General features: G+C 47.4%; 2 protein-coding genes and 1 long non-coding RNA gene across 5 annotated transcripts in view; 1 reads left to right on the plus strand and 2 right to left on the minus strand.

Annotated features, from left to right (window-relative positions):
- Positions 1–2,372, minus strand: part of LOC105491460 (CKLF like MARVEL transmembrane domain containing 4) — an 81,636-nt gene extending 79,264 nt beyond the window's left edge. Inside the window, exon 1 of the mRNA XM_011757949.2 lies at positions 1,875–2,372. Coding sequence (XP_011756251.1) covers positions 1,875–2,060 — 186 coding nt within the window. The 5' untranslated portion in view covers positions 2,061–2,372. The remainder of the gene's footprint in view (positions 1–1,874) is intronic.
- Positions 1,017–23,339, plus strand: LOC139359894 (uncharacterized). 3 transcript variants are annotated; one of them, XR_011616531.1, is made up of 3 exons: positions 1,017–1,786; positions 3,123–3,197; positions 19,030–23,339. It is a non-coding gene; the product is annotated as an uncharacterized lncRNA (long non-coding RNA). The 3 variants fall into 3 exon arrangements; XR_011616533.1 differs by having other exon boundaries at positions 1,017–1,618; XR_011616532.1 differs by lacking the exon at positions 1,017–1,786 and adding an exon at positions 2,518–2,773.
- The window catches only part of LOC105491458 (dynein cytoplasmic 1 light intermediate chain 2), a 33,136-nt gene continuing 29,995 nt past the window's right edge, over positions 22,820–25,960 (minus strand). Inside the window, exon 13 of the mRNA XM_011757945.3 lies at positions 22,820–25,751. Coding sequence (XP_011756247.1) covers positions 25,651–25,751 — 101 coding nt within the window. The 3' untranslated portion in view covers positions 22,820–25,650. The remainder of the gene's footprint in view (positions 25,752–25,960) is intronic.

Raw genomic sequence — 25,960 nt, forward strand, 5'->3', positions numbered from 1 at the left:
GAGGTGGGTGGATCATGAGGTAAGGAGTTTGAGACCAGCCTGGCCAACACAGTGAAACCCCGTCTCTACTAAAATTACAAAAATTAGCTGGGCGTGGTGGTGGGCCCCTGTAATCCCAGCTACACGGGAGGCTGAGGCAGGAGAATCGCTTGAACCCCGGAGGCGGAAGTTGCAGTGAAATGAGACTGTGCCACTGCACTCCAGCCTGGGCGACAGAGCTAGACTCCGTCTCAAAAAAAAAAAAAAAAGAAAAAAGGCAATTGCACACCTCCCTTCACCTCCTACATTCTCTTTGCTAACAGCAATGCCAAACTGCAAAACCAATTCATCTTTGAAAACATTCCAGTTTACCAGATAAGATAAATTTAAAATTCTGAAGAGACAGATAATCTGATCCATTTTTCTTTCCATAAAGCCCTTCAAAAATACCCTCCGGCAGTCAGCAGAACAAGCCTTTCACCCAAGAGAGACATAAAACAGCCTATGATTCTGTAATTTACAAACACCAGGACATTTATTTAAAGGGTATCCACACATTATATTATTCCCAAGGAATGCTTATGCACTCAAGTAGGAACAGGAGGACCAGGCCTGGCGCGGTGGCTCATGCCTGTAATCCCAGCACTTTGGGAAACCAAGGAGGGGTGATCGCTTGAGTCCAGTAGTTGGAGACCAGTTTGGGTAACATGGTGAAACCCCATCTTTACCAAAAATACAAAAATTAACCGGGCATGGTGGAACGTGCTTGTAGTCCCAGCTACTCGGGAAGCTGAGGTGAGAAGATCACTTGAGCCTGAGAGGTCGAACCTGCAGTGAGCCACGATCGCACCACTGCACTCCACCCTGGGCGACAGAGACCCGGTCTCAAAAAAGAGAGAGAGAGAATGAACAAGAACAAGGCTTCTCTGGCTATGAGACGTCTATAAAGTTTTGAGGCTGGTGGCCTCAGAAGAAGGCCTACCTGTGACAGGGAATGTTGCGGGGGGGCACACAGGTTTTTCTGAATTAGAGCATGCCCTGTCCACAACAGAACTAAGCAACTGCCCGGAGAGGCATGTTACAAAACCACAAAGCAGGAACAGAGCTGAGAGGCCCCTGCCTAGAACACCCTGGAAGCCAAAACATAGGACCTTGAGAAATTAGCTCCACTACAGACAAGTCCAACAGAAAGTTCTCTGTTTCTGCTACCTCCAAAACTGGCTGCCCTCCCAGATTTAACTCTGGGTACCAATTGGGCAGTGCCAGCCACCGTGCTGGGCGGTGGATTCCGGGATGCCGAGTCTGTCTTCTTGGTTAGAAGGACAAAAACCTCTGCAGTGTAGAGATTGTGGGCAGACCTAGGCTCCCCCACGGCATCAGGTCTACCTGCCTCCATCCAACAAATACTTACTAAGCGCCTACCATACGCCTGGCACCCAGCTAGATATCAAGGGGGAACCAAGCCACAGTCCCTCGTCTCCGCAGGCAGAAACAGACGAGCACCTTCTGGAGGTTGTGCGGGCCGGGAAAACCTGCCACAGGTTGCTAAGACCAGCCGTACCCAGGAGACAGCAGGATTCCCAGCAGCACCCAGCCCAGTAACGCCACCGACTCCCGCGAGCGAGGGCGGAACGGACAGGTAGGCCCGAGGGCAGGTGCTCAGGTAGGAGGCGCACACCTGAGGCTGCCGGCCTGGGAAGGACAGGCTCTGGCCGAGGGCGGGGTCCCTAGAGGAGGCTGCAGAGTGGCACCGGGACCCCGCGAGGGAGAGGGGGCGCGAGGAGCGGGCTCCGGCCCCGGCAAGCTGGTACGCGGCGGAGGCCCCGCAGCGGGGCGGGGAGGGAGGCGTGCGGCTAGGCCGCCCTCTGGCACCTGGGGCCCCGCCCGGCACCTACCACTTGGGCGACCTTGAGGCGGCCGAGCGCGCCGCGCAGGTAGTCGGGGTCGCAGCGCAGGCCAGCCAGCCCGCGGCGCTGGCTCACCGGCTCGGTGGTGGGCTGGTACGGGCTGCTGGCGCCCGAGATCATGGAGGTGCTCGAGGCCTCGCCCTCGAAGCCGTCCAGCTCCTCGCCGCTCCGCATGCTGCCGCCCGGCCCGGGCCGCCTCGCGCGGCAGGCTCCCGGCGCCAGGAGCGGGCGGGCTCAGCGGGGCCGCCGCATCGCCGCCGCCGCCGCCGCCCGACTGACCGCCCGCGGCCCGCCCGCCGCCGCCGCCGCCGCCGCCGCCTCTCGCCCGCCGCCCGGCTGCGGCTGCGGCTCGGTCCGCTCGGGCTCGGCTCCCGCCGCCTCGGCAGCGGAAAGGGAGGGAGGCGGGAGCCAGGAGAGAGAAGGAGGCGGGAGCCGGCGCGCCGGGCCGGGAGGGGCGGAGCCAGGCCGCAGCCTGCCGCTCGGAGGAGCTCCGCTGCTCGGGCGAGGTGGAGGCGGTGGCGGCGCGGGCCTCGGAGCGGGGCGGGGCGCCGACTCCTCAGGGCCCGCCCCGGCCCCGCCCCCACCTGCGCCTCGAGCCGGAGCCGGAGCCGGAGCCGCTGGTTGGCGCTGGCGATCCCGGCACGCGGGGTAATGGGGTTCAGGCAGCGGGGTCCTGGGGCTGAGGAAAGGGTCTAGGTGGACCTGGAGGCCATGGAGTTGCTTTCCCAGGCGCTGCCTCAGGTTCTTCTTTGGAGAAAGTGGGGTCCTCGATGCATAGGGTGGGGAGCTTCCCAGTAAAGACCGAGACGGGCTGCGCCACCCGTGTGCCGGGAACAGTGCGTGGCCAGGGTGGGCCTGACTCGGACTCTTGGGCCGACGAGAGGTGGGTAAGTGCCTGGGCTCCCACGCTGGGCGCCTGCAACAAACCGGTTCCGAGGCCAGGGGCGGAGCAGGGCAGGGTGAGGAGCCGCCCCACTGCAGGTTGTCCCCGCCTGCCTGACCCAGGCGACCGGCACGTTCCTCTCCTCTCAGCTGAAAAGCTTTGCTAGCTCTGTCTAGGCATCAAGTAAGGTTAAACACAGATTTTGCCCCGAAGGGCATTAATTAGGGACCAATTTACAATTAAAGTGTGAAGGCTAATTTTAAGCTAAGTAAAACACTGACTTTCTAAGAAGTGTCGCTTTTATATTGAACCCTTCCACAACCACAAATAACCCAGAGCTTGCCATGTTCTAGGCACCGAGCAAGGCGCTTGAAGAACGTATCGTTGTTATTGCTGTTTTACAGAAGAAGAGACTAAGGCTGCAGACTGTAAGTAGCTTGTCCAAGGTCACACAGTTCATTGGTGGGCAGAGTCCAGGTTCCTACTTTTTCTTTTTTTAAAAAAAAGTGTTTATTATTATCATCATCATTATTTTTGTAGAGATAGGGCCTCACTGTGTTGCCCAGGCTGATCTCAAACTCCCGGGCTCAAGCGATCCTCCTGCCTCAGCCTGCCAAAGTGCTGGGATTACAGGTGTGAGTGACCTTGCCCAGCACTCAACTTTTTCAAAGATGGGAAGGACAGTGACTCTAATACTGTTGTCCTTCTGTATGGGGGCAGGAGAGGAAGCTTGTTTTCAGGACCCCCTCAAATACCAAAATCTGAAGATGCTCTCAAATCCTTTATATAAAATGGTGTAGTATTTACATATAACCTACACACACATCCTCTCGTATACTTTAAATAATTGTTCTACTGTATTTTTGTATCTATATTTGTGTGTGTGTATGTGTTGTTTGGGGGTTTTTTGTGTGTTTATTTTCTGAGACAGAGTCTCGCTTGTCACTCAGGCTGGAGTGCTGTGGTGAGATCTCGGCTCACGGCAACCTCCGCCTCCTGGGTTCAAGCGATTCTCCCACCTCAGCCTCCTGAGCAGCTGGGACCACAGGCATGAGCCACCACATCCAGCTTATTTTTTATTGTTTTTTCCAAATACTTTTTTTTTTTGAGACACAGTCTCATTCTGTCACCTAGTGACATGATCACAGTGCACTGCAACCTCCACCTCCCAGGTTCAAGCAATTCTTCATGCTTCAGCCTCCTGTGTAGCTGGGATTACAGGTACCCACTAACACACCTGGCTAATTTTTGTGATTTCAGTAGAGATGGGGTTTTGCCATGTTGGCCGGGCTGGTCTTGAACTCCTGACCTCAAGTGATCTGCCCACCTTGGCCTCCCAAAGTGCTGTGATTACAGGCATGAGCCACTGCGCCCAGCCTGTTTTTTTCCAAATTTTTTTTTTATCAGCAGTTGGTTGAATCCATAGCTGCAGAACCCACAGATACAGAGGACTGACCCTAAATCAACAAATATTTATTGGGCACTTACTATGGGTTAAGCAATATACTAAGAATTTGGAATAGACAACCAGCCGATGGTGACATTGAGTGGCTGGATGTAGAGTCTTGCCTCTGCTTTCTCCCAAAGTCCCAGTGAAATGACAGTTACAGGGAATTTTTTTGAGGGGGTGGAGGTGGACATTAAACTGTTGGGATAAAGAATGGGAAAGGAGACCAGGCACTATGGCTCATGCCTGTAATCCTAGCACTTTGGGAGGCTGAGGTGGGAGTTCACTTGAGATCAAGAGTTCAAAACCAGCCTGACATGTTGAAACCTTGTCTCTACTAAAAATACAAAAAAAAAAAAAAAAAAAAAAATTAGCCGTGCATGGTGGCGAGCGCCTGTAATTCCAGCTACTCGGGAGGTTGAGGCAGGAGAATTGCTTGAATCCGGGAGGCGGAGATTGCAATGAGCTGAGATCACCCCACTGTACTCCAGCCTGGGCCACAAAAAAAAAAAAAAAAAATAGAATGGGAAAGGAGACAATGGCAACAAAATGTTGGAAGCTGGGAAGCAAATGGGCAAGTGTAACTTAGCAGATCCAAGAAAGCCAAACCCTAAACTGGCAGGGGAAAGGCTGAAATATTATGCAGCGCAGGTTATATCACAGAACAAAAGACTCAGGAATGGGCAGCATCAAGTAAGTGTAGAGTTAGGGGGTGAAGGCAAGCGTAACAAACAAGAAGATCAAGTGAAAGTCTTTTAAAGAAGCAAGTGGATCCCTAGATCCCTTTTCACACCCATCCCCCAAGGCTGGAGCTTTGTTCTCTGGAGAGGGTGAAACAGAAGGCCTCTTAGTTAGAGATCACTAGGCACAGTTCAGGGAAGGAATAGTGTACTAAAAACAGGTGGAATAAGTGAAAGTTTGCTTGCTGAATGAGACCCCCCAGACATCCTTCCCTAGATCATGGTAGCCAAGACCTCACATTCTCTCTGGAAAACATGATTAGCACAAGAAGAAAGACCTAAAGATCCTGACAATGGAAGTACCCCAAAGTGGAGCCCAGCCAGATCACCCAACACTGAATCCCACAGCTGAGACTTCTCACCTACAGGCACAGAGCTTCCAATGAGCTTTTGGGGACCCTACTTTGAAATATAAATGACAACTAATAGTCACCAAACATTTGAGGAAAGCCTATAACATAACAGAGGTCAAAACCAAGAAACATATGTCATTAAATGTTTACAATGGTATATATATGTGTGTGTGTATATCTACCATTTTATACACATGTATATATCAGTATTCTCAGGTAAACTGAGAAGATACTCTAACCATAAAAAGTTTAGAATAAGGCTGGGCATGGTAGCCCATGCCTGTAATCCCAGCACTTTGGGAAGCCGAGGCGTGTGGATCATTTACAGTCAGGAGTTGGAGACCAGCCTGGCCAACATGATGAAACTCTGTCTCTACTAAAAAAAAAAAAAAAACAAAAAACAAAAATTAGCCCAGAGTGGTGGTGCATGTCTGTAGTCCTAGCTACTCAGGAGGCTGAAGCAGGAGAATCACTTAAGCCCAGGAGGCAGAGGTGGCAGTGAGCCAAGATCGCACCGCTGCACTCCAGCCTGGGTGACAGACAGAGCAAGACTCTGTCTCAAAAAAAGTTTAGAATAAGGCTGAGTGCGGTGGCTCACGCCTGTAATCCCAGCGTTTTGGGAGGGTGAGATGGGCAGATGGCTTGAGCCCAGGAGTTCGAGACCAGCCTGAGCAACACAGCAAGACCCCATCTCTACAAAATTTAAAAAAAAAAAAAAAAAGTTTAGAATAAGATGTTACCAAAAAGGAATATTCAGAGAAAAAAAAAACCTCTTAGACAAGCACATTGGCCGGGCGCGGTGGCTCAAGCCTGTAATCCCAGCACTTTGGGAGGCCGAGACGGGTGGATCACGAGGTCAGGAGATCGAGACCATCCTGGATAACACGGTGAAACCCCGTCTCTACTAAGAAATACAAAAAACTAGCCGGGCGAGGTGGCGGGCGCCTGTAGTCCCAGCTACTCGGGAGGCTGAGGCCGGAGAATGGCGTGAACCCGGGAGGCGGAGCTTGCAGTGAGCTGAGATCCGGTCACTGCACTCCAGCCTGGGCTACAGAGCGAGACTCCGTCTCAAAAAAAAAGACAAGCACATGAAAATATGCTCAATGTTATTAGTTGAAGGAAATTAGGGAAATGCAAATCAAAACCACTTCATAACTACTAGGATGGCTATAATAAGAACAACAGGAAATTACAAGTGTTGGTGAGGATGTGGAGAAACTGGAACCCTTATACATTGCTGGTAAGAATGTAAATGGTGTAACTGCTGGGTTCAAAGTTTGGCAGTTCTTCAAACAGTTACATAGAATTACTATATGACCCAGTAATTCCACTCCTGCATATATACCCAAAAGAACTGATAATAGGTGGCCGGGCATAGTGGTTCACGCCTGTTATCCCAGCACTTTGGGAGGTCAAGACAGGTAGATTGCTTAAGTCCAGGAATTAAAGACCAGCCTGGGCAATATGGCAAGACCCCATCTCTACAAAAAATACAAAAAACTAGCTGGGTGTGGTGGCACATGCCTGTAGTTCCAGCTGCTTGGGAGGCTCAGGTGGGAGGATTGCTTGAACCTGGGAGAGGAAGGTTGCAGTGAGCTGAGATTGTACCGCTGCACTCCAGCCTGGGCGACAGAGTGATACCCTTTCTCAAAAATAAAAAAGAAAGAAAATAAAATAAAGAAAAAAATTAATAATAGGTGCTGAAACAAAAACTTGTACAAAACATGCAAGGCTCCATGATGCATGCCTGTAGTCCTAGCTACTCAGAAGCCTGAGGCAGGAAGAACACTTGAGCCCAAGAATTCAAGGCTGTAGTTTGCTATGATTGCACCTGTGCATACTACAAACTCCAGCCTGGCAACACAGCAAGACACCATCTAAACAAACAAAACCTTATTTTTATGCTCTTATTTAAAAAGAAACACACAAAAAAACCTTCTTCATGAATGTTCATAGCAGCACTATTCACAGTAGCCGAAAAGCAGGCACAAGCCAAGTGTCCTCCATTACCCCATGAAACAGGAGTTCGAGACCAGCCTGGCCAACATGGTGAAAACCCATCTCTACTAAAAATACAAAAATTAGCTGGGCATGGTGGCATGCGCCTGTAATCCCAGCTACTCGGGAGGCTGAGGCAGAAGTGCTTGAACCCGGGAGGCAGAGGTTGCAGTAAGCCAAGATCATGCCACGGCACTGCAGCCTAGGTAACAGAGTAAGACTCTGTCTCCAGAAAAAAAAGAAAAGAAAAAAAGAATGTTTGAGGGCCAGGTGCGTTACTCATGCCTGTAATCTCAGCACTTTAGGAGGCCAACATGGGTGGATCACCTGAGTCAGGAGTTTGAGACCGGCCTGGCCAATGTGGCCAAACCCCATCTCTACTAAAAATACAAAAATTAGCTGGGCGTGGCAGTATGCGCCTGTATCCCAGCTACTCAGGAGGCTGAGACAGGAGAATTGCTTGAACCTGGGAGGCGGAGGTTGCAGTGAGCTGAGATCGTGCTAGCCTGGGTGACAGAGCGAGACTCCATCTCAAAAAGAAAAAAGTGTTTGAGGCCCAGTGTGGTGCCTCACGCCTGTAATCCCAACATTTTGGGAGAAGCCAAGAAGGTGGACGAATCACTTGAACTCAGGAGTTAGAACAGCCTGGGCAACATGGTGAGACCCTGTCTCTACAAAAAAATGAGTCGTGTATAGTGGCACACCCCTGTCGTCTCAGCTACTTGGGAGGCTGAGGTAGGAGAATCACCTGAGCTCCAGAAGTCAAGATTGCAGTGAGCCATGATCATACCACTGCACTTCAACCTGGCCAACACAGTGAGACCCTGTCTCAAAAAAAAAAAAAAAAGATGTTTAAAAAAACAAACTTGGCATTTGGTAGGATGGATAGTCCCTGCCAGTGGGGGACAGAGCAACAGAGCAATATTCTGTCTCAAAAAATAAATAAAAATTTTTAAAAATAAAGGTGTCAGTATAAGTCTTCATGTCTGAAGGATTAGACTCAAAGATGTAAAAATAAAAACCCATTGTTTTGTGTTTGAAAGAAGCTGATGTCCCTGTCCCTCTCCTTGGTGGCAGGGCCCTGACCAGACTCCTTCAGCAATGTTCCCACATGCCTGGAGGGAGGGGCCAGAGACTGGGCGAGTTCCAGGGAGGAGTGGTTCAGGGGCGAGAGTTAACTGCTGCTTCTGAAGGAACTCGTCCCTTCAGCCGGAAAAATGCTCTCTGAGTCTCTAAAAATAGTGCTCGTTGGGATTTTCCAGTTTGACATTCCTTTGGTTACAATGACCAAAGACAATCCAAGCCAGTCCACCCTGGGCCCCTAACCAGAGCCTCCGGGGAATCCCAGCTTCTGCGGGACCCCAGTTTGTGGTTCCTGCTGCTTCCAAAATGTAATGATTTGGGGAGGATTCACCTGCTCAGCAGCCGCCTCGCTTCTCCCTGGCTGCCCTCCACCTTCTCTCTCCATGGCAGAGGAAGGGGCATGGGTTTCTGGGGAAGAAGGCTGAGTGTGTGGCCACAAGGAAATGTGGGACCTGCCTTCACTTACCCTCCAGGACTGGTGTCCATGCTGGGCCTGGCTCAACTAGCCATGTGAACCCCAGGGAGATGCTGAGGTAACGAGGAGGCAACAGACACCTCGTCAGGCATTTGCGGCTGCCCCACCCTCTGGGACCAGGCACTGGGCCATATCCTGGGCCTTCACGGCTCTCATAGAAGAACTGCGGTGGGAGGGAGTTGTAAACCAAAAGTATCTGAGACAAGTCTCAATCAATTCAGAAGTTTATTTTGCCAAGGTTGAGGATCCACCCAGGAGACAGGTCTGTGCCTTTCTCTGAAGATGATTTTGAGGACTTCATTATTTAATAATTTTTTGAGACAGACTCTCACTGTCGCCGAGGCTGGAGGGCAATGGTGCCACCTCGGCTTACTGTAACCTCCGCCTCCTGGGTTCAAGTGATTCTGCTGCCTCAGCCTCTCGAGTAGCTGGGATTACAGGCGCCTGCCACTGGCCAACAAGGTGAAACCCCATCTCTACTAAAAATACAAAAATTAGCCAGGTGTGGTGGTGTGCACCTTTAATCCCAGCCACTCAGGAGGCTGAGGCAGGAGAATCGCTTGAACCTGGAAGGCAGAGATTGCAGTGAGCCAAGATGCAGATCGCGCCACTGAACTCCAGCCTGGGCGACAGAGTGAGACTCCGTCTCAAAAAAAAAAAAAAAAAAAAAAAAAAAAAAAAAGCCCGGGGTTCAGAAAGAGGTGAGTGGTCTGGGTTCTTTCACAAATATGGGCAGGGTCTAGAAGGTATGTGAAGGGCAGGGGCAGGGACAGAGGGACAGGAAGGTTGGGAACTGATTATGAAGATGCCTACAGTCCAGAGAGTCATGAGAGCTGCATTTTGCTCCTTAAGCAAGCGACTGACATGATCAGATTTGAACAAAACAAAAAGCACTGATGAATAATTCAAAGCCTTATCTCCTGATGTCAAATGGGTAGTAGAGACACTGTTGCCGTGAATAATGTATAGAGCCCTTTTAAGGGGAAAAAGGTCTCAGGGACCCCAAGAAAACATCTGCGGGCATCCAGGGCTCCCCAGACCCTTTTGGGGAAACCCTGGAGCAGCCAGAATTGCCCCAAGAGTTCAAGCAGCCAGATTCACGAGCCCCTGAGCAAAGCCTCGAAGGTCGGACTGGCCTCAGTGAGCTATCAGAGTGGGCAGGAAAGCACAATGGGAGGACACAGCAAGGACAAAGGCCAGGAGGCTGGGAGGCTGGGGGAGGAGAAGTGAAAGGGTGGCTGGAAAAACACTTTTATTTTATTTTTATTTTTTAATTTTTGAGATGGAGTCCCACTCTATTGCCCTGGAGTGGCGCGATCTTGGCTCACTGCAACCTCAGCCTCCCTGGTTCAAGTGATTCTCCTGCCCAGCCTCTCGAGTAGCTGGGATTACAGTTGCCCGCCACCATGCTTGGCTAATTTTTGTATTTTTAGTAGAGATGGGGTTTCGCCATGTTGGCCAGGCTGGTCTCGAACTCCTGACCTCAAGTGATCTGTCTGCCTTGGCCTCCCAAAGTGCTGGGATTACAGGCGTGAGCCACTGCACTCAGCCAGGAACACACTTCGTAAAGTAGTGAGGTTGGAGAGGTGTTAGGGGCCACTGTGAAAGGCCTGAATATCATACCACTTTGACTCTTAGCATGCACACATGGGCCGGTTAATTAATTAAATGTATTTATTTGAAAACAATCTCAAAATTACAAAAACAAACAAACAAAAATGGTAAGTACAGTATAAAGAATGCTTTTCCCTGAATCATTTGAGAGTACATTACCAACCGAACACCCCATCACCCTCAAATACTTGAGAGTATTTTCTACCAAGGACATTCTCTGCTTTTACCAGAATATGCATCAAAATCAGGAAATTAATCTTTTTTATTTTATTTATTTTATTAAGAGACCGAGTCTTGCTGTCACCCGGGCTGGAGTGCAGTGGCGTGATCTCAGCTCACTGCAACATCTGTCTCCTGAATTCAAGCAATTCTCATGCCTCCGCCTCCCGGGTAGCTGGGACTACTGGCGCGCAGCTCCATGCCCAACTAATTTTTGTATTTTTAGTAGAGACGAGGTTTCACCATGTTGGCCAGCCTCATCTCAAACTCCTGATCTCAACTGATCCGCCTGCCTTGGCCTCCCAAAGTGGGATTACAGGCATGAGCCACCACACCTGGCCAGGAAATTATTCTTGATACATTCCCACCATCTAACCCTCACATTCCAATCAAGTTTTGCCAAATGTCCCTATAATGTCTCTGTAGCAAAATGAAGCCATTAAGGATCATGTGTTGCTCTTCTTGTTGTCATGTTGCCAGTTTCCTTCAGACTAGAACAGTTCCTCAGACCCTCCTTGTCTTTTATGACCTTAACACCTTCAAAGATGTAATGCACCAAGTTATTTTGTACCATGTCCCTCAATCTGGTTTGTCTGATGTTTCTTTGTGATTAGATCCCGGTTATACATTTTTGGCAGAAATCCCCCAGCAGTGACATTGTGTTCTCCGCGCAGCCTATCAGGAGGCATGCGACTGCTATGCATCCCATTATTAATGATGTTCACTTTCATCAGGTGATTGAGCTTGTGGCCGCCAGGTTTCTCCACTGTAACACGCTGTTTCCCCCTTGTAATGAATAAATCTGACACTTTGTGCATCAAAATAAATACTGATAGTAATGGATTATAACCCATTGAATAAATCATGTAAATTTGAAGTTTTGATGAGGAATGGAATGCTGTTTCACACTGAACTTTCAATTTACTAATTTATTTATATAGCCTCATGACTTCCTATTTTATTCAATAAGTTATAATCCATTATGATCATTTTTTTTCCTTTTTTTGATGTTCAAATTGTCCCTGGCCAGTGGCCTTCTCTCAGTCTCTCTCTAAGAGACAGGGTCTTGGCCAGGCGTAGTGGCTCACGTCTGTAATCCTAACACTTTGGGAGGCCAAGGTGGGCGAATCACTTGAGGTCAGGAGTTCGAAACCAGTCTGGCCAACATGGTGAAACCCTGTCTCTACTAAAAATAAATTTTAAAAAAATTAGCCAGACATGGTGGCAGGTGCCTGTAATCCCAGCTACTCAGGAGGCTGAGGCAGGAGAATCACTTGAACCCAGGAGGCGGAGGTTGCAGTGAGCCGATATTGCACTACTGCACTCCAGCCTGGGCAACAGAGTGAGACTCTGTCTCAAAAATAAATAAATAATAATAATTGGCCAGGCGCAGTGGCTCATGCCTGTAATCCCAGTACATTGGGAGGCCGAGGTGGGCAGATCACCTGAGGTCAGGAGTTCGAGACCAGCCTGGCTAACACGGTGAAACTCCATCTACTAAAAACACAAAACTACAAAAATTAGCTGGGTGTGGTGGCAGCCACCTGTAATCCCAGCTACTTGGGAAGCTGAGCCAGCAGAATCACTTGAACCTGGGAGGCAAAGGTTGCAGTGAGCCAAGATCACACCATTGCACTCCAGCCTGGGTGACAAGAGCAAAACTCCATCTCAAAAATAAAATAAAATAAATAACACCCACATAGTGAAACCCCATCTCTACTAAAAATACAAAAAATTAGCCGGGTGTGGTGGTGGCGGGTGCCTGTAATCCTAGCTACTCAGGAGGCTGAAGCAGGAGAATCACTTGAACCTGGGATGCGGAGGTTGTAGCAAGCTGAGATTGTGTCACTGCACACCAGCTGGGGTGACAGTGGGAGACTCCGTCTCAAAAAAATAAATAAAATTAAATTAAAATTGAAAAAAGAGACACATCTTGCTGTTGCCCAGGTTGGAGTGCAGTGGCTACTCAAAGGCACCATCATAGCTCACTGCAGCCTCAAAACTCCTGGTCTCAAGAAATCCTCCCACGTCAGCCTCCTGAGTATCCGAGTTGACAGGCATGCACTACCATGCCCAGCTCCTTTCTTTAAATTTTTTTTCATGCCTTTATGCGTACAGCTCCTGTCTTTTGACACGTATCTATGGTTCTTTGAGCCCTTTCTTACTTTCTGGCACAGATGTTCCAGGCTCATCTTACACTTTTCCTGTCTCAGCCCTGGAATCAGCCATTTCCCCAAGAAACCCCAGGTTTTTTATTATCATCATTTGTTTTCCTTGCTTCCTCATCCTCTGCCTCTCAGCCCCTATTATTTATTTATTTTGAGACTGAGTCTCGCTCTGTCGCCCAGGCTGGAGTGCAGTGGCGTGATCTTGGTTTACAACCTCCGCCTCCCGGGTTCAAGGGATTCTCCCGCCTCAGCCTCCCAAGTAGCTGGGACTACAGGGTGTGCCACTACACCTGGCTACTTTTTGCATTTTTAGTAGAGACCGGGTTTCGCCATGCTGGCCAGGCTGGTTTCGAACCCCTGACCTTGTGATCTACCCATCTCGGCCTCCCAAAGTGCTGGGATTACAGGTGTGAGCCACCACACCCGGCCCCATTTATTTTTAAGACAGAGTCTTGCATTGTGGCCCAGGCTGGAGTACAGTGGCGCGATCTCAGTTCACTGCAACCTCCACCTCCCAGGTTTAAGCGATTCTCCTGCCTCAATTTCCTGAGCATCTAGGATTATAGGTGCACACCACCACACCCAGCTAATTTTTGTATTTTTGGTAGAGACAGGGTTTCACGATGTTGGCCAGGCTGGTCTTGAACTCCCGACCTCAGGTGCTCGACCTGCCTTGGCCTACCAAAGTGTTGGGATTACAGGTGTGAGCTACAGCACCCAGCTTATTTATTGATTTACTTATTGAGATGGAGTCTCGCATCGCTTCTTGGCCTTTTGGCTAAGATCAAGTGAGATGGAGTCTCGCTCTGTTGCCCAGGCTGGAGTGCAGTGGCACAATCTTGGCTCACTGCAACCTCTACCTTCTGGGGTTTAAGCAGTTCTCCTGCCTCAGCCTCCCAAGAAGCTGAGACTACAGGTGTGCGCCACCCTGCTGACTAATTTTTGTATTTTTAGTAGAGACAGGGTTTCGCCATATTGGCCAGGCTGGTCTCAAACTTCTGGCTTCAAGTGATCTGCCCACCTCGGCCTCCTGAAGTGCTTGGATCACAGACATAAGCCATCACACCTGGCCCCCGATTTATTTTATGAGAGAATGGTATTTAGAAACCAAGATCATGGCATAAGGTGTGCTCATTGCTATTGGGCTGTTGCTGCTCCCAGGCCCTCTCAGGGCAAAAAGCTAAGGGATACATGTGTGCAAACACATACACATATGTGCACACCTCTACATCTACAGGGTCTCACTCCGTCACCCAGGCTGGAGTGCAGTGACCCAGTCATGGCTCACCACAGCCTTGGCTTCCCAGGCTCCAGCAATACCCCAGCCTCAGCCTCAAGACTAGCTGGGATTACAGGTACATGCCACCACACCTGGCTTATTTTTACATTTTTTGTAGAGATGGGGTTTCACTATGTTGTCCAGGTTGGTCTTGAACTCCCAGGCTCAAGCAATGCGCCCACCCTGGCCTCCCAAAATGCTGGGTTTTGCAAGCGTGAGCCACTGAACCTGGCCTTTTGAAAATTTGTATGCATGAGTGTATTGAAGACCACGGGCTGGGCATGGTGGCTCACACCTGTAATCCTAACACTTTGGGAGGCCAAGGAGGCAGGATTGCGTGAGCCTGGGAGTTCAAGACCAGTCTGAACAACATGGCAAAAACCCATCTCTACAAAAAGACACAAAAATTAGCTGGGTGTGGTGGTGCACACCTGTAGTCCTGGCTACTCAGAAGGTTGAGGCAGAAGGACTGCTTGAGCCTGGGAGGCAGAGGTTGTGGTGAGCTGTGATCATGCCACTACACTCCAGCCTGGGCAACAGAGTGAGACCCTGCCTCAAAAAAAAAAAAAAAAAAGACACCCAAACCATGCGTTCACACTGATGCCTCCAACTCCAATATAACGCCATATACATTTAACTTATTTGACCAATGCCTGTATGCAGCCCCTCTTCCATCACCTCCATCCGTGCACAGATGCCCTCCTTACCACATGACCCTGCCCTAGGCCACCCCACTCGGACACCCCATGCCTGCTCTACTCTTTGTAGACACCCTCTCCTCTCCACTAGGGGAGGCTACCCATGGGTTTGCTGTCACTCAGTCAGTCTCTGACTCTCTGCACCCCTGCCCCATCCCCAAATAAGTATACCCTCTCCACCCTGCTTGAGTTAATACTCTATGCCAGGCCATTCATCCATTCCTACTCATGGGGACGGACACTCTCCACCCTGCTCAGGTTCCAAACCCTCCTTTGGGTCTCCACAATTCCCCACTCCACCCCCAGGCAGACACCTGCCATGCTCTGCCCACCTAAAGGCTTGAGGGCTTAATTGTTGGGGGAGAAGAGGTTGACAAAGATTTTGGTTTTTATTTTGAGCAGAGAAAAGCTGACTGTGGCATTCAAGACATCAGTTAACTTGTCTGTTGTTCCCAGAATACCAGCCCGGTAGGGGGAGGGCCTACCTTGTTCACCTCCCATCACTTGCATTTTGAGTGTCACCAACCCATGCCCACAGTTCCCTGGAAGATGGCTATGGTTACTGAGCAGAAGCAGGGAGGAGGCACCAAGAGGCCACATACCTCAAACATGTGTTTGGATGCCCACACATGCAGATGGCAGAAAGCTGCCTTGCCCAAGAAATCAGGCAGTTGCCAGGTGATGGAATTTATGGTGTGCTGAAAGCTTGTCTGCCCTAAAATAGCTCTCTTGCTCAGTCTCAACTAGCAATTTATTTCTTCAGATTTAAGACCTGGTGTTTAGCACTGCCTGGGCTACCAGCTGACTAGCTAGGGAAAGGTATGCAGACTGGGTAGAGGAAGGCCGCAAGACAGCAGCAATACTTCATTTCTTATTCCCAACTCTGTTCCTGACTTTGTGTAACCTTGGCAAATAATTTCTAAGGCCTTTTCTTTTTTTTTTTTGAGATGGAGTTTTTGCTCTTTTCACCCAGGCTGGAGTGCAATGGTGCAATCTCGGCTCACTGCAACCTCTGCCTCCCGGGTTCAAGTGATTCTCCTGCCTCAGCCTCCCGAGGAGCTGGGATAACAGGCGCCTGCCACCACACCCAGCTAATTTTTGTATTTTTAGTAGACAGAATTTCACCACATTGGCCAGGCTAGTCTTGAATTCCTGACCTCAGGTGATCCACCTGCCTTGGCCTCCCAAAGTGCTGGGATTACAGGCATGAGCCACTGTGCCCGGCCTTTTTTTTTTTTTTTTTTTTTGAGTCAAGGTCTCACTGTCACCCAGGCTGGAGTGCAGTGGCGCACTGCAGCCTTGGCCTGGGCTCAAGCAATTCTCAGCACCTCAGCCTCCAGGGTAGCTGGGACCACAGGCATGTGCCACCATGCCTGACTCACTATTTATTTATATTTTTTTGTAGAGACAGAGTCTTACTGTGCTGCCCAGGCTGGTCTCAAACTCCTGGGCCCAAGTCATCCTCCAGCCTCAGCCTCTCAAAGTGCTGGTATTATAGGCATAAGCAACATGCCTGGTCTCTAAAGCCTTTTCAAGAACTGAGGCCTGTCACACAATTTATTCAGGGCTGGTTGTTTGGGGACACTGTCTGCAAGCCAGGCACTATGCTAGGCACACATCCAGCATCCCTATGAGGGAGGTGAGAATCTGCTCACTGGATGCTGAGATTCACAGAGGTTAGCTGACTTCTCCATGACTACACAACTGTGAAGTTCTGGGGCCACGACTCAAACCCAAGTCGACCTGAAACAAGTTCCCAGCTGAGACAGCCCAGGTGTTGGGCCTGGGGCTATAGGTTACAGGTTTTCTTTTATGTCAGAGCAGTTCTGATTCGGCTCAATGCCAGAAATATTTACAGTTCCAAGTGTAAGGAGAGCCATCTGGCAGAGTGGCCGGTTTGAAGCTGTTCTTGGTGATGATTCCCAAGAGGACTCAGCACCAGCAGCAGGCGATGTTTGCTGAACTCCTCTTTGTGACTAGGACTGTACTATCTATCCATGGGCATCAGGAAGAAACCCGCTCCTAGGGAGCAAAAACTCCCAGCATTGTCCTAGTTATCACAAATTCACCAATTCACCAATTCACAAGTGCTTATTTCCTCTGGGGCAGGGATTGTGAGGGGGAAGAGAAGATGGGGCCGGAGAGGTAAAACAGAGGATGAAAGGTACTATCACCAGAGTCCAAATTCCAAGGCTCATAAAAACATGGACCTTTACCAAGCCTCAAAAACCCAGCATGTGAATGTTCTCAAAGGGCGTTCTGTGGGACCTGGAAGATGCCCACAGTCAAAGATGTGTCAGATCTACCAGTCACCCATAAAACAAATCAAAACCAAAATCTGTCTAATGCAGTGGTTACCAGACTGGGAAAGGGATGGGGGAAGAAAGGATGAGGAAGGCTGGTTGATGAGCATAGTGACAATTAGATAGGAGTAGTAAGTTCTGGTATTCTATCGCATAGTAGGATGACTATGGTTAACAGTAAGGTACTGGGCCAGGCGCAGTGGCTCACGCCTGTAATCCCAACGTTTTGGGAGGCCCAAACAGGTGAATCGCTGGAGTTCAGGAATTTGGGACCACCCTGGACAACATGGTGAACCTCATCTCTACAAAAAATACAAAAATTAGCCAGGCATGGTGACATGCACCTGTAGTCCCAGTTACTTGGGAGGTAAGGTGGAAGGATCACTTGAGCCCAGGTTAAGGCTGTAGTCAGCCACGACTGCACTGCTGCACCCCAGCCTGGGTAGCAGAGCAAGACAGTCTCAACATAAATAAATAAAATAAAATACACCTTCTTGACACTCACATATTTTCTATATACAAAGCTTGAACAGTGACAGTGTTGTTTCCTATATACACCAAAGTTGAATTCCAGGCTAACATTTGTTAGATTTGAATAGGTAAAAAACAGATTCACAAACTGTGCCAAATATTTTAAATATCAAGGGCAGATGTTAACAGGCCACAAGCTGCACCCCCACTCTTTAAAATAAATTATTGCCTTAAAAAGGCACATAAATTGTTGAACTCTTCCCAAAACAAAAACTTAAATGCTTCACATTGGGTTTGCTTTTTCTAGCAGAACTTTAAATAGTTCTTTAAAGATCCTGCTTGGGTGAGATTTGTGGGGAGGCAGGGCAGGGAGGATGGAGGAGCTCGATGATCACTTAGGAATGTCAGTTAATTCAGTTCTACGCAAGAAATAAGTTTGTTACAGAACATTACACATGAAAATATCTTAATATTGTCATTAAATGAATTTTTATATAGGAATGTATTTATTTTTTCTTTTTTTGAGACGAAGTTTCACTCTTGTTGCCCAGGCTGGAGTGCAGTGGCTCGATCTCAGCTCACTGCACCTCCGCCTCCCGGGTTCAAGCGATTCTCCTGCCTCAGACTCCTGAGTAGCTGGGATTACAGGTGCGTGTCACCACGACCGGCTACTTTTTGTATTTTTAGTAGAGACAGAGTTTCACCATGCTGGTCAGGTTGGTCTCCAACTCCTGACGACCTTGTGATCCTCCCACTTCGGCCTCACAAAGTGCTGGGATTACAGACATGAGCCACCACGCCTAGCCAATATTTTGTATTTTTAGTAGAGATGGGGTTTCATCATGTTGGCGAAGCTGGTCTTGAACTCTTGACCTCAGGCGATCCACCCCCATTGGCCTCCCAAAGTGCTAGGATTACAGGCATGAGCCACCATGACCGGCCAGGAAGGTTTTTTTTTTTTTTTTTTTGGTGACACAGAGTCCCACTCCATAACTCAGGCTGGAGTGCAGTGGCACAATCTCGGCTCACTACAACCTCCACCTCCTGGGCTCAAGTGATTCTCCTGCCTCAGCCTCCCCAGTAGCTGGGATTATAGGCACCCACCACCACGCCCAGGTAATTTTTGTGTTTTTAGTAGACAGGGTTTTACCACGTTGGCCAGGCTGGACCTGAACTCCTGACCTCAGGTGATCCACCCACCTCGGCCTCCCAAAGTGCTGGGATTACAGGCGTAAGCCACTGCGCCAGCCAAATTTTCACATGGTAATTTCGTAACAAGGTTAGAAACATTTGAAAAGCTAGGCTTGTCCCATCTGAAATACTGCCCAAGGTTGGGGAGAGGACTTCTTGACCCACAAAGAATCCACCCCCAATTCCTGGCCTCAAACCCCTGCTGTCTCCTCTCCTTTCAGGCTGAGAGTCCCTCAGCGTCAAGCCCAGGGAGACACTTCTGTGAGCCAGCAGGGTGTGCTGTTCATCTCCAGTGGGAGTTTCAGCTGCTTCCTTCCTTGGGCCCTCACCACCACTGCTACTGACCTGTCACTTCTGCCTCCTGGTCAGAACATACCATCTCTCCCTTGTCAATCACAGACAGCATCAAGACAGCACTTGGCATCCTTTCAGCTATCTGCAAGCCTTGCAGGGTAAGGAGTACAATACTAAGTATCTCAGAACCCAGGACTCTGTTGTGGCATCCTGTAGGAGCTGCACCAGGGACCACCACAGTGAACGATCACAGGATATCCATGCCTCTACGCTCTGTTCTCTTTAGAGATGATATTTATACTACAAACTGAAATGCCACAACCAAAAAGGGTAGGAGCCAAGAATGAGGTTGCTGGATCAGTGTTAGAGGTGACATCCTAGAGATGTTTTCAGGGTCGTCAATCACACCGAAGACCTACCACATGCCAGGCACATGTGTACCTCCTCTAATGTCCACAATGACTAGGAAGAAATTTTATCCCTACTTTACAAAGATGGGAAAAGGAGGCCTAAGAGGGGTGAAGCTCCCCAGTTTGGGTTGTTTTCCTATTTTGCTTCTTGATCAATTTCTCATCCATTTGAACTGCACTTGCTTGATTCAAAAGTCACCACAGAATGAACTAGGACTGGAATCCATTAGTGCCCATGCCCTCCCCAACACTCCAAATGCCTCCCTCCACAGGTTGCTCCCAAGCCAGAGGTGGCAGAAGAGAATTCCAGAGAGGTTAGTGGTGTGTGTGAGGGCCCCTAAGGCAGGTCTACAGGCAGGCCAGCCTGCCAGCCTCACAGGCACACCTAGGAACATTTGCACTGGTGAAAGTCTGTCTCAGGGCCTGCCAAGGGCACCTGCCGCAGGCAACACCTAAAGCTCTTCATACCTTAAGAGAAAGTAAATTCCAAGATATGAGTGGAAGACATCTCAACTTGCATTTCCCAGCAAGATACCTGCGACTGCAGTCCCTTCTCCCTTTGTAGAGGATATTGGGTACTTTCTCTCTCTGCCATTCTCTCCACCTAGCAAGAGTGACTCTTCCATTCATTACCACAAGAGGAAAAGTTTGAATAGTAGCACACAGCTGCTTATGACCACAGATGAAAACACTCTCGATTGATACATTTTCCCCATCTGCTTTATTATTTTTTTGAGATACAGTCTCACTCTGTCACCCAGGCTGGAGTGCAGTGGCACGATCTCGGCTCGCTGCAACCTCTGCCTCCCAGGATCAAGTGATTCTCCTGTCTCAGCCTCCCGAGTAACTGGGACTACAGGCATGGCTACCATGCCTGGCTAATTTTTGTATTTTTAGTAGAGACGGGGTTTCACCATGTTGGCCAGGCTGGTCTCGAACTCCTGACCTTGTGATCCGCCCACTTCAGCTTCCCAAAGTGCTGGGATTACAGATGTGAGCCACCACGCATGGGTCCCCAATTGCTTTAAATGAGCACAGAGTATCAGCATACCACCATGATTAGTTCAAACTCAGAAGCTAGACTGCCTGCGTTCAAATTCTGAGACCTTAGCAGCTACTTACTTATCCATGTCTTAATTTCCTCATCTGGAAACTAAGACAGATATCAGCAGAGTTGTTGTGAAGTTTAAATCAGTTTGTATAAACCACCTAGAAGAGTGACTGGTGGCTGGGTGCCATAGTTCACACCTGTAATCCTAGCACTCTGGGAGGCTGAGGCGGGCGGATCACCTGAGGTCAGGAGTTCGAGACCAGTCTGGCCAATATAGTGAAACCCTGTCTCTACTAAAAATACAAAAATTAGCCGGGCGTAGTGGTGCACGCCTTTAGTCCCAGCTACTTGGGAGGCTGAGGCGGGAGAATCACTTGAACCCAGGAGGTGGAGGTTGCAGTGAGCCAAGATTGTGCCACTGCACTCCAGCCTGGGCGACAGAGCGAGACTCCGTCTCAAAAAAAAATAAAAAATAAAATAAAATTAAATTAAATTAAAATTAAAATAGAAGAGTGACTGGTATACAGCAATCTCCAATGTAAGCATTTGCTATTACAATGTTAATGCCCATATCATCAAATAAAATAATCCCCAACACATTTATCCACCAAACTTCCTAACTTAAGACAAAATATAACAATGAATTAATAATCTGTACAAGTGCTGACAGGCAGGCAGATTGGTGTGACCTCTATGGAAGGGATTTTGATATCTAACAACCACAGATGCGCATTTACCTTTTGAGTAGGTAGGTCCACTGCTAGGAATTTACCCTGAAGCCACATCTCCAAAATAAAACACAAGATATGCAGAAGGTTACTCATTGCAGCATTAGATGTAATAATACAAGACTGCAAACATCCTAAATGCCCATCTACAAGAGACCGGATGAATAAACAAGGTACATTACACAATTGAATACGATGTAGCCATAAACAAGAATAAACATCTCCAAGAACTAATATAAACCAATTTACAGGCAATGTTAAGTGAAAAAGTAGATATGGTGTGTCCACCAAAAGGCCTACAAGTAGTAACACTCAGTAAAATTAAGTATGCCTATCGTCCAGATCTTGGTTTCCAAAAACCAATCTCCTACTAAAAGAAACCAGGGCTCTAAGCCGGGCATGGTGGCTCACACCGGTAATCCCAGCACTTGGGGAGGCTGAGGGCGGATCACCTGAGGTCGGAGTTTGAGACCAGCCTGGCCAACGTGGTGAAACCCGTCTCTACTAAAAATATAAAACTTAGCCAGGCGTTGTGGCGCATACCTGTAATCCTGGCTACTCCGGAGGCTGAAGCAGGAGAATCACTTGAATTCGGGAGGTGGAGGTTACAGTGAGCTGAGATTGTGCCATTGCACTCCAGCCTGGGCAACAGAGCGAGACTCTGTCTCAAAAAAAAAAGAAAAAGAAAAAAAAGAAACCAGGAACCAGGACTCCTTGGAAAAATGGCTGATTCCAGGACAAAGTGAGGGAAAATGCAAGGTGAGCCTGGAACACCTTTTTGTGCCAGAAAGTAAGAAAATGCTCAGAGATGAAGGGGAGCATATCAAAAGGACTGAGTTATATCTGTTAAGAGTGTAGTATCCAGAATAGATAAAGAACTCTTACAACCCAATGATAAAAAGTCAAATAGGCTGGGTGCAGTGGCTCATGTCTGTAATCCCAGCACTTTGGGAGGAAGATTACTTGAGTCTGGGAGGTCAAGGCTACAATAAGCTGTAACCAAGCCACTGCACTCCAGCCTGGGCCACAAAGCAAGACCCTGTCTCAAAAACAAACACAAAAAACACAAAAGGCAAATAACCTAATTTAAAAATGACCAAAGAATCTGAACAGACATTTCTCCAAAGATACACAAATGGCCAATACACACATCAAAAGATGCTCCTTAACACTGTTAGTCACTGAGATACCTACCACCTTTATACTCACGAGGATGGTTGTAATTTTTAAAAACCAAAAAAACCAGCCTGGGTTTGGTGGCTCACACCTGTAACTCCAGCACTTTGGGAGGTCAAGGCGGGAGAACCATTGGAGGCCAGGAGTTCAAGACCAGCCTTGACAACCCCCACCTCTAAAAAATAGGATAAAATAAATATGGCTTTACAATATTATTCTTTCCAGAATTTCTGACAATTTCAAGTGAGACAGGTAAACATTTTTAGTTACGTGATCAGATACCCCATATGATTAGCAGACAATTCAATGTATCTCCAGTGGGATGATTTACCATAAAGAAAGCCACCAAAAATTGTAAGCAGTCTGGATTCGTGTTTATTGAAGCCAGTAATTAGAGACATCTTTTTTTCCCAGGACTAGAAAGCAAGGTTCCACATGACTGCATACTGCACCCGGACAGAGCCACACCCCTGGACTAAGGCTGGTGGGGGATAATCTGCAGTCTTAATTTTAAGTTAGAAACACCAATAAATTTAGTATACAGACAACAGTGAACTTTCACTTACAGCATTAACATTGTTAAGGTCATGATGTACAGAGCAGTCACTTTCAACTTTGTTAAATTAATAAAACACGACAATGTCTTCAGTTTACCGATTTTAAAATGCCAATCAAAAAAAGTGCAAACAAAATAACAATCTAGCAGCATATCTATTGCATTTTTAGGAAAGACCAATTCCTGGCCGTTATCTCAGCCACGTATTCAAAGTTGGGCTTTTCTTTGATTTTTTTTTTTTATTTTAAAGACAAACAGCAGATGTAACCATTATAATGTGCATAAATAGTCATAACAGTCATAAAATTGTCTTTAACAGTCTACCATACAAGTGTACTCTGCAAATAAAATGAATTTTACTTTAAAAACTAAAGGCTGTTTATTATTTGGCCTTTGGTTCCAATGCTTGAAAACCCCAAAATAACAAAACTCATCTCCCTTCCTCCCACCTCCCAAAAAGAACCCTGCAGCTCCCCAAAGTTGGTAGACTTTGGCAACCACTGAGCACATGACACTACGTATCAGCTTCTTCTGATACTAGGAGCATCTACTTGTCACGTGTAAATAAAAGTGGTCTCCAAGAAACCTTCCTTCACAAGACATGTCTTAGCATTTCATCAGTTGTAGTATATTTTATAGACACAAAAAGTGCTTATCAATTCAAATGATAGAAAAAAAAAGACATATTAAAATTTTGCATTAAGATTTAAAATTATACCATATCCCTCTTCGGCATGTGCCTTTCCAGGAATTCTTGTTTCTGAGGTCACTCATTTTACTCCCAGGGACTAAGCGACCCCACCTTTAGTGCGGCCACAAGCTGTTTGGCATCTATTGGTCACTATACCACAATTATCATTCTACAGTCAGTTTACTGTCATTACTTAGACAACCTGGTAATCGGAAGCCACAATACATTTGTTTTTTTAAAAAACTGAATTAAAAAAGGAAAAAAATGGTATATTTCAACAATAAAACTGGCACAAGAAACGTTTCTATCTGAAAGGCAAGTTGATACTTAGCTTTCTCTTTAACAGTGTTCAGACCTTTACGCAAGCAATTCAAGAAAGTCTTAAAAGAGTCTTGACACAACATAGGATATTAAGTTATCACCAGTACTACATTAGTGGTCAGTCAAATCTGGTATGTAAAAGTAATGACATTAGGGAAGTTATGCTTAGACACAGTACAACAAACATTCATATAAAAAAAGTAAACTCCACATGGTGAACTGTGGTTTTTTCCCTTGGTTTGACAACATTTTATACATGAAATTCATGGTAGTGTTTGCATTTAAATGCTGTCATATATAAAATTAAAAGTGCAATTTCAAATCCACAGAAATCGTTTCCAGAATGGTGGTATGACATGACAATGTGCATGAATTTGCCCTAGGTGGGGAGACACCTGAAACTCTTTTTTCCATAAGAAAAAAAATGCTACATTTTATGAAAACACATAACAAGAGAAATGTATCATTTCCATTTTCGGTATAAAACATTCACGCTTATCTGTCCATCTGATAGCACTGATCAGACCGGGAAGCTAGGAAAAGACCCTTTTGCATCAGTGGAACTCCTTGAAGCTTTCCACAAATCATAAGGCAGGACTTGGTACGAGCCAATTAACCAGAGTGCAATTACATTAAAAACCTCCCCCAAACTTTCTGTGGCACATTGCATTATGGTAAAACCAGAGGTTGATCATCCATTTTCTGTTAGTTAGGCCAGCCCGTGGTAGTAAAAACAAAAAATTTAATTTAAAAAACAAAGCAGGAGCTATTTAGACAACAAAATTCAAAGTAAACTAATTCTGTAACTGCTCACTTTGAAGACATCCCACAGTGACTGTCTGCCCCACAACACATATCCATGGAGCCCAGCACCTCTCATGAGGACATAGCCTGAGCCAAGCACATGGGTCCCAGGCAGCTGCCATCGTTCCCACCCCTGGGTCAGCTCCACCTGACTCAGGCACCCCCACAATTAGTACATCTTTCATAAGTTAAAGATGCATTCGAAATAAGCCTAATTCCCATTTTGCTTAGTGTTTTGTTTGGAAATGCTTCTAACAATGATTCTTCAACTTCTATTGAATGCACAGTATTTACTGACACTGCTCATCTCCTCCTTCCTCCACCTCCCTCAACATTCAGCTTCCCCACCATCACTTCTCTCATTACTCCTTCTGGTCTTTCTTTCCTGGACTTTCTGCCACTTAATCTGCTTCCCAAGAAGAAGTGAATTTGCTAACATGAAACTGGTCAGACTAACCATCATCTTACCAATGATTTCTTGGTCTCATTTGCTCCACCCTGATAGAAAGTGGGCCCTCCTTCTTTCACTCTACCTTCCCCTCCACAAGAAGCCCAGACGTGCTTGCCTCCCACAAAAGAGCCACATGCCCGAGAGTCCAAGGGTTATCCTTAACAAAGGGTCTGACATGTAACCTTCCTAAATGTGCATTTCATACTCGGACAAGCCAATGAAGTTTTTTTTTTTTTTTTTAAGTTCATCTCCCCTGCCCCAAAAAACTGATAGCATGTGCCATATCAGAAAAATCCTGGTCTTAGCAGATCAATATACATAGTTATTTGGTCATTCGACATATGCACTTTTTAAGGAGGTTCAGGCTTCATTTTCTGTTGAAGAGTTTGTTACCATAGAGTCTGGCTTTCGAGTCATTCTATCCAGTTCTTCCTGAACATTTGACAACACAGTCTTTTGTCCTGAAAAAAAGCAAAAGAGCAAAGTAATGATGTGAGAAGAGGAAACAATTTTTTTTAAAGGAGCATTTAAAATTATACAGCCTTCTATAATCACTTGATGACAGTAATCTCAGTAAGAATGAGGAAAGCCTTTTTCCACTGCTGTGGAGAGGAGATCCCAACTCAGCACATCTTAATCCCAAAAGTCACAGGCCAGTGCTTCCTCCAAC

The sequence above is a fragment of the Macaca nemestrina genome, chromosome 18, assembly GCF_043159975.1.
Source record: "Macaca nemestrina isolate mMacNem1 chromosome 18, mMacNem.hap1, whole genome shotgun sequence".
In the NCBI taxonomy this organism is placed as follows: domain Eukaryota; kingdom Metazoa; phylum Chordata; class Mammalia; order Primates; family Cercopithecidae; genus Macaca; species Macaca nemestrina.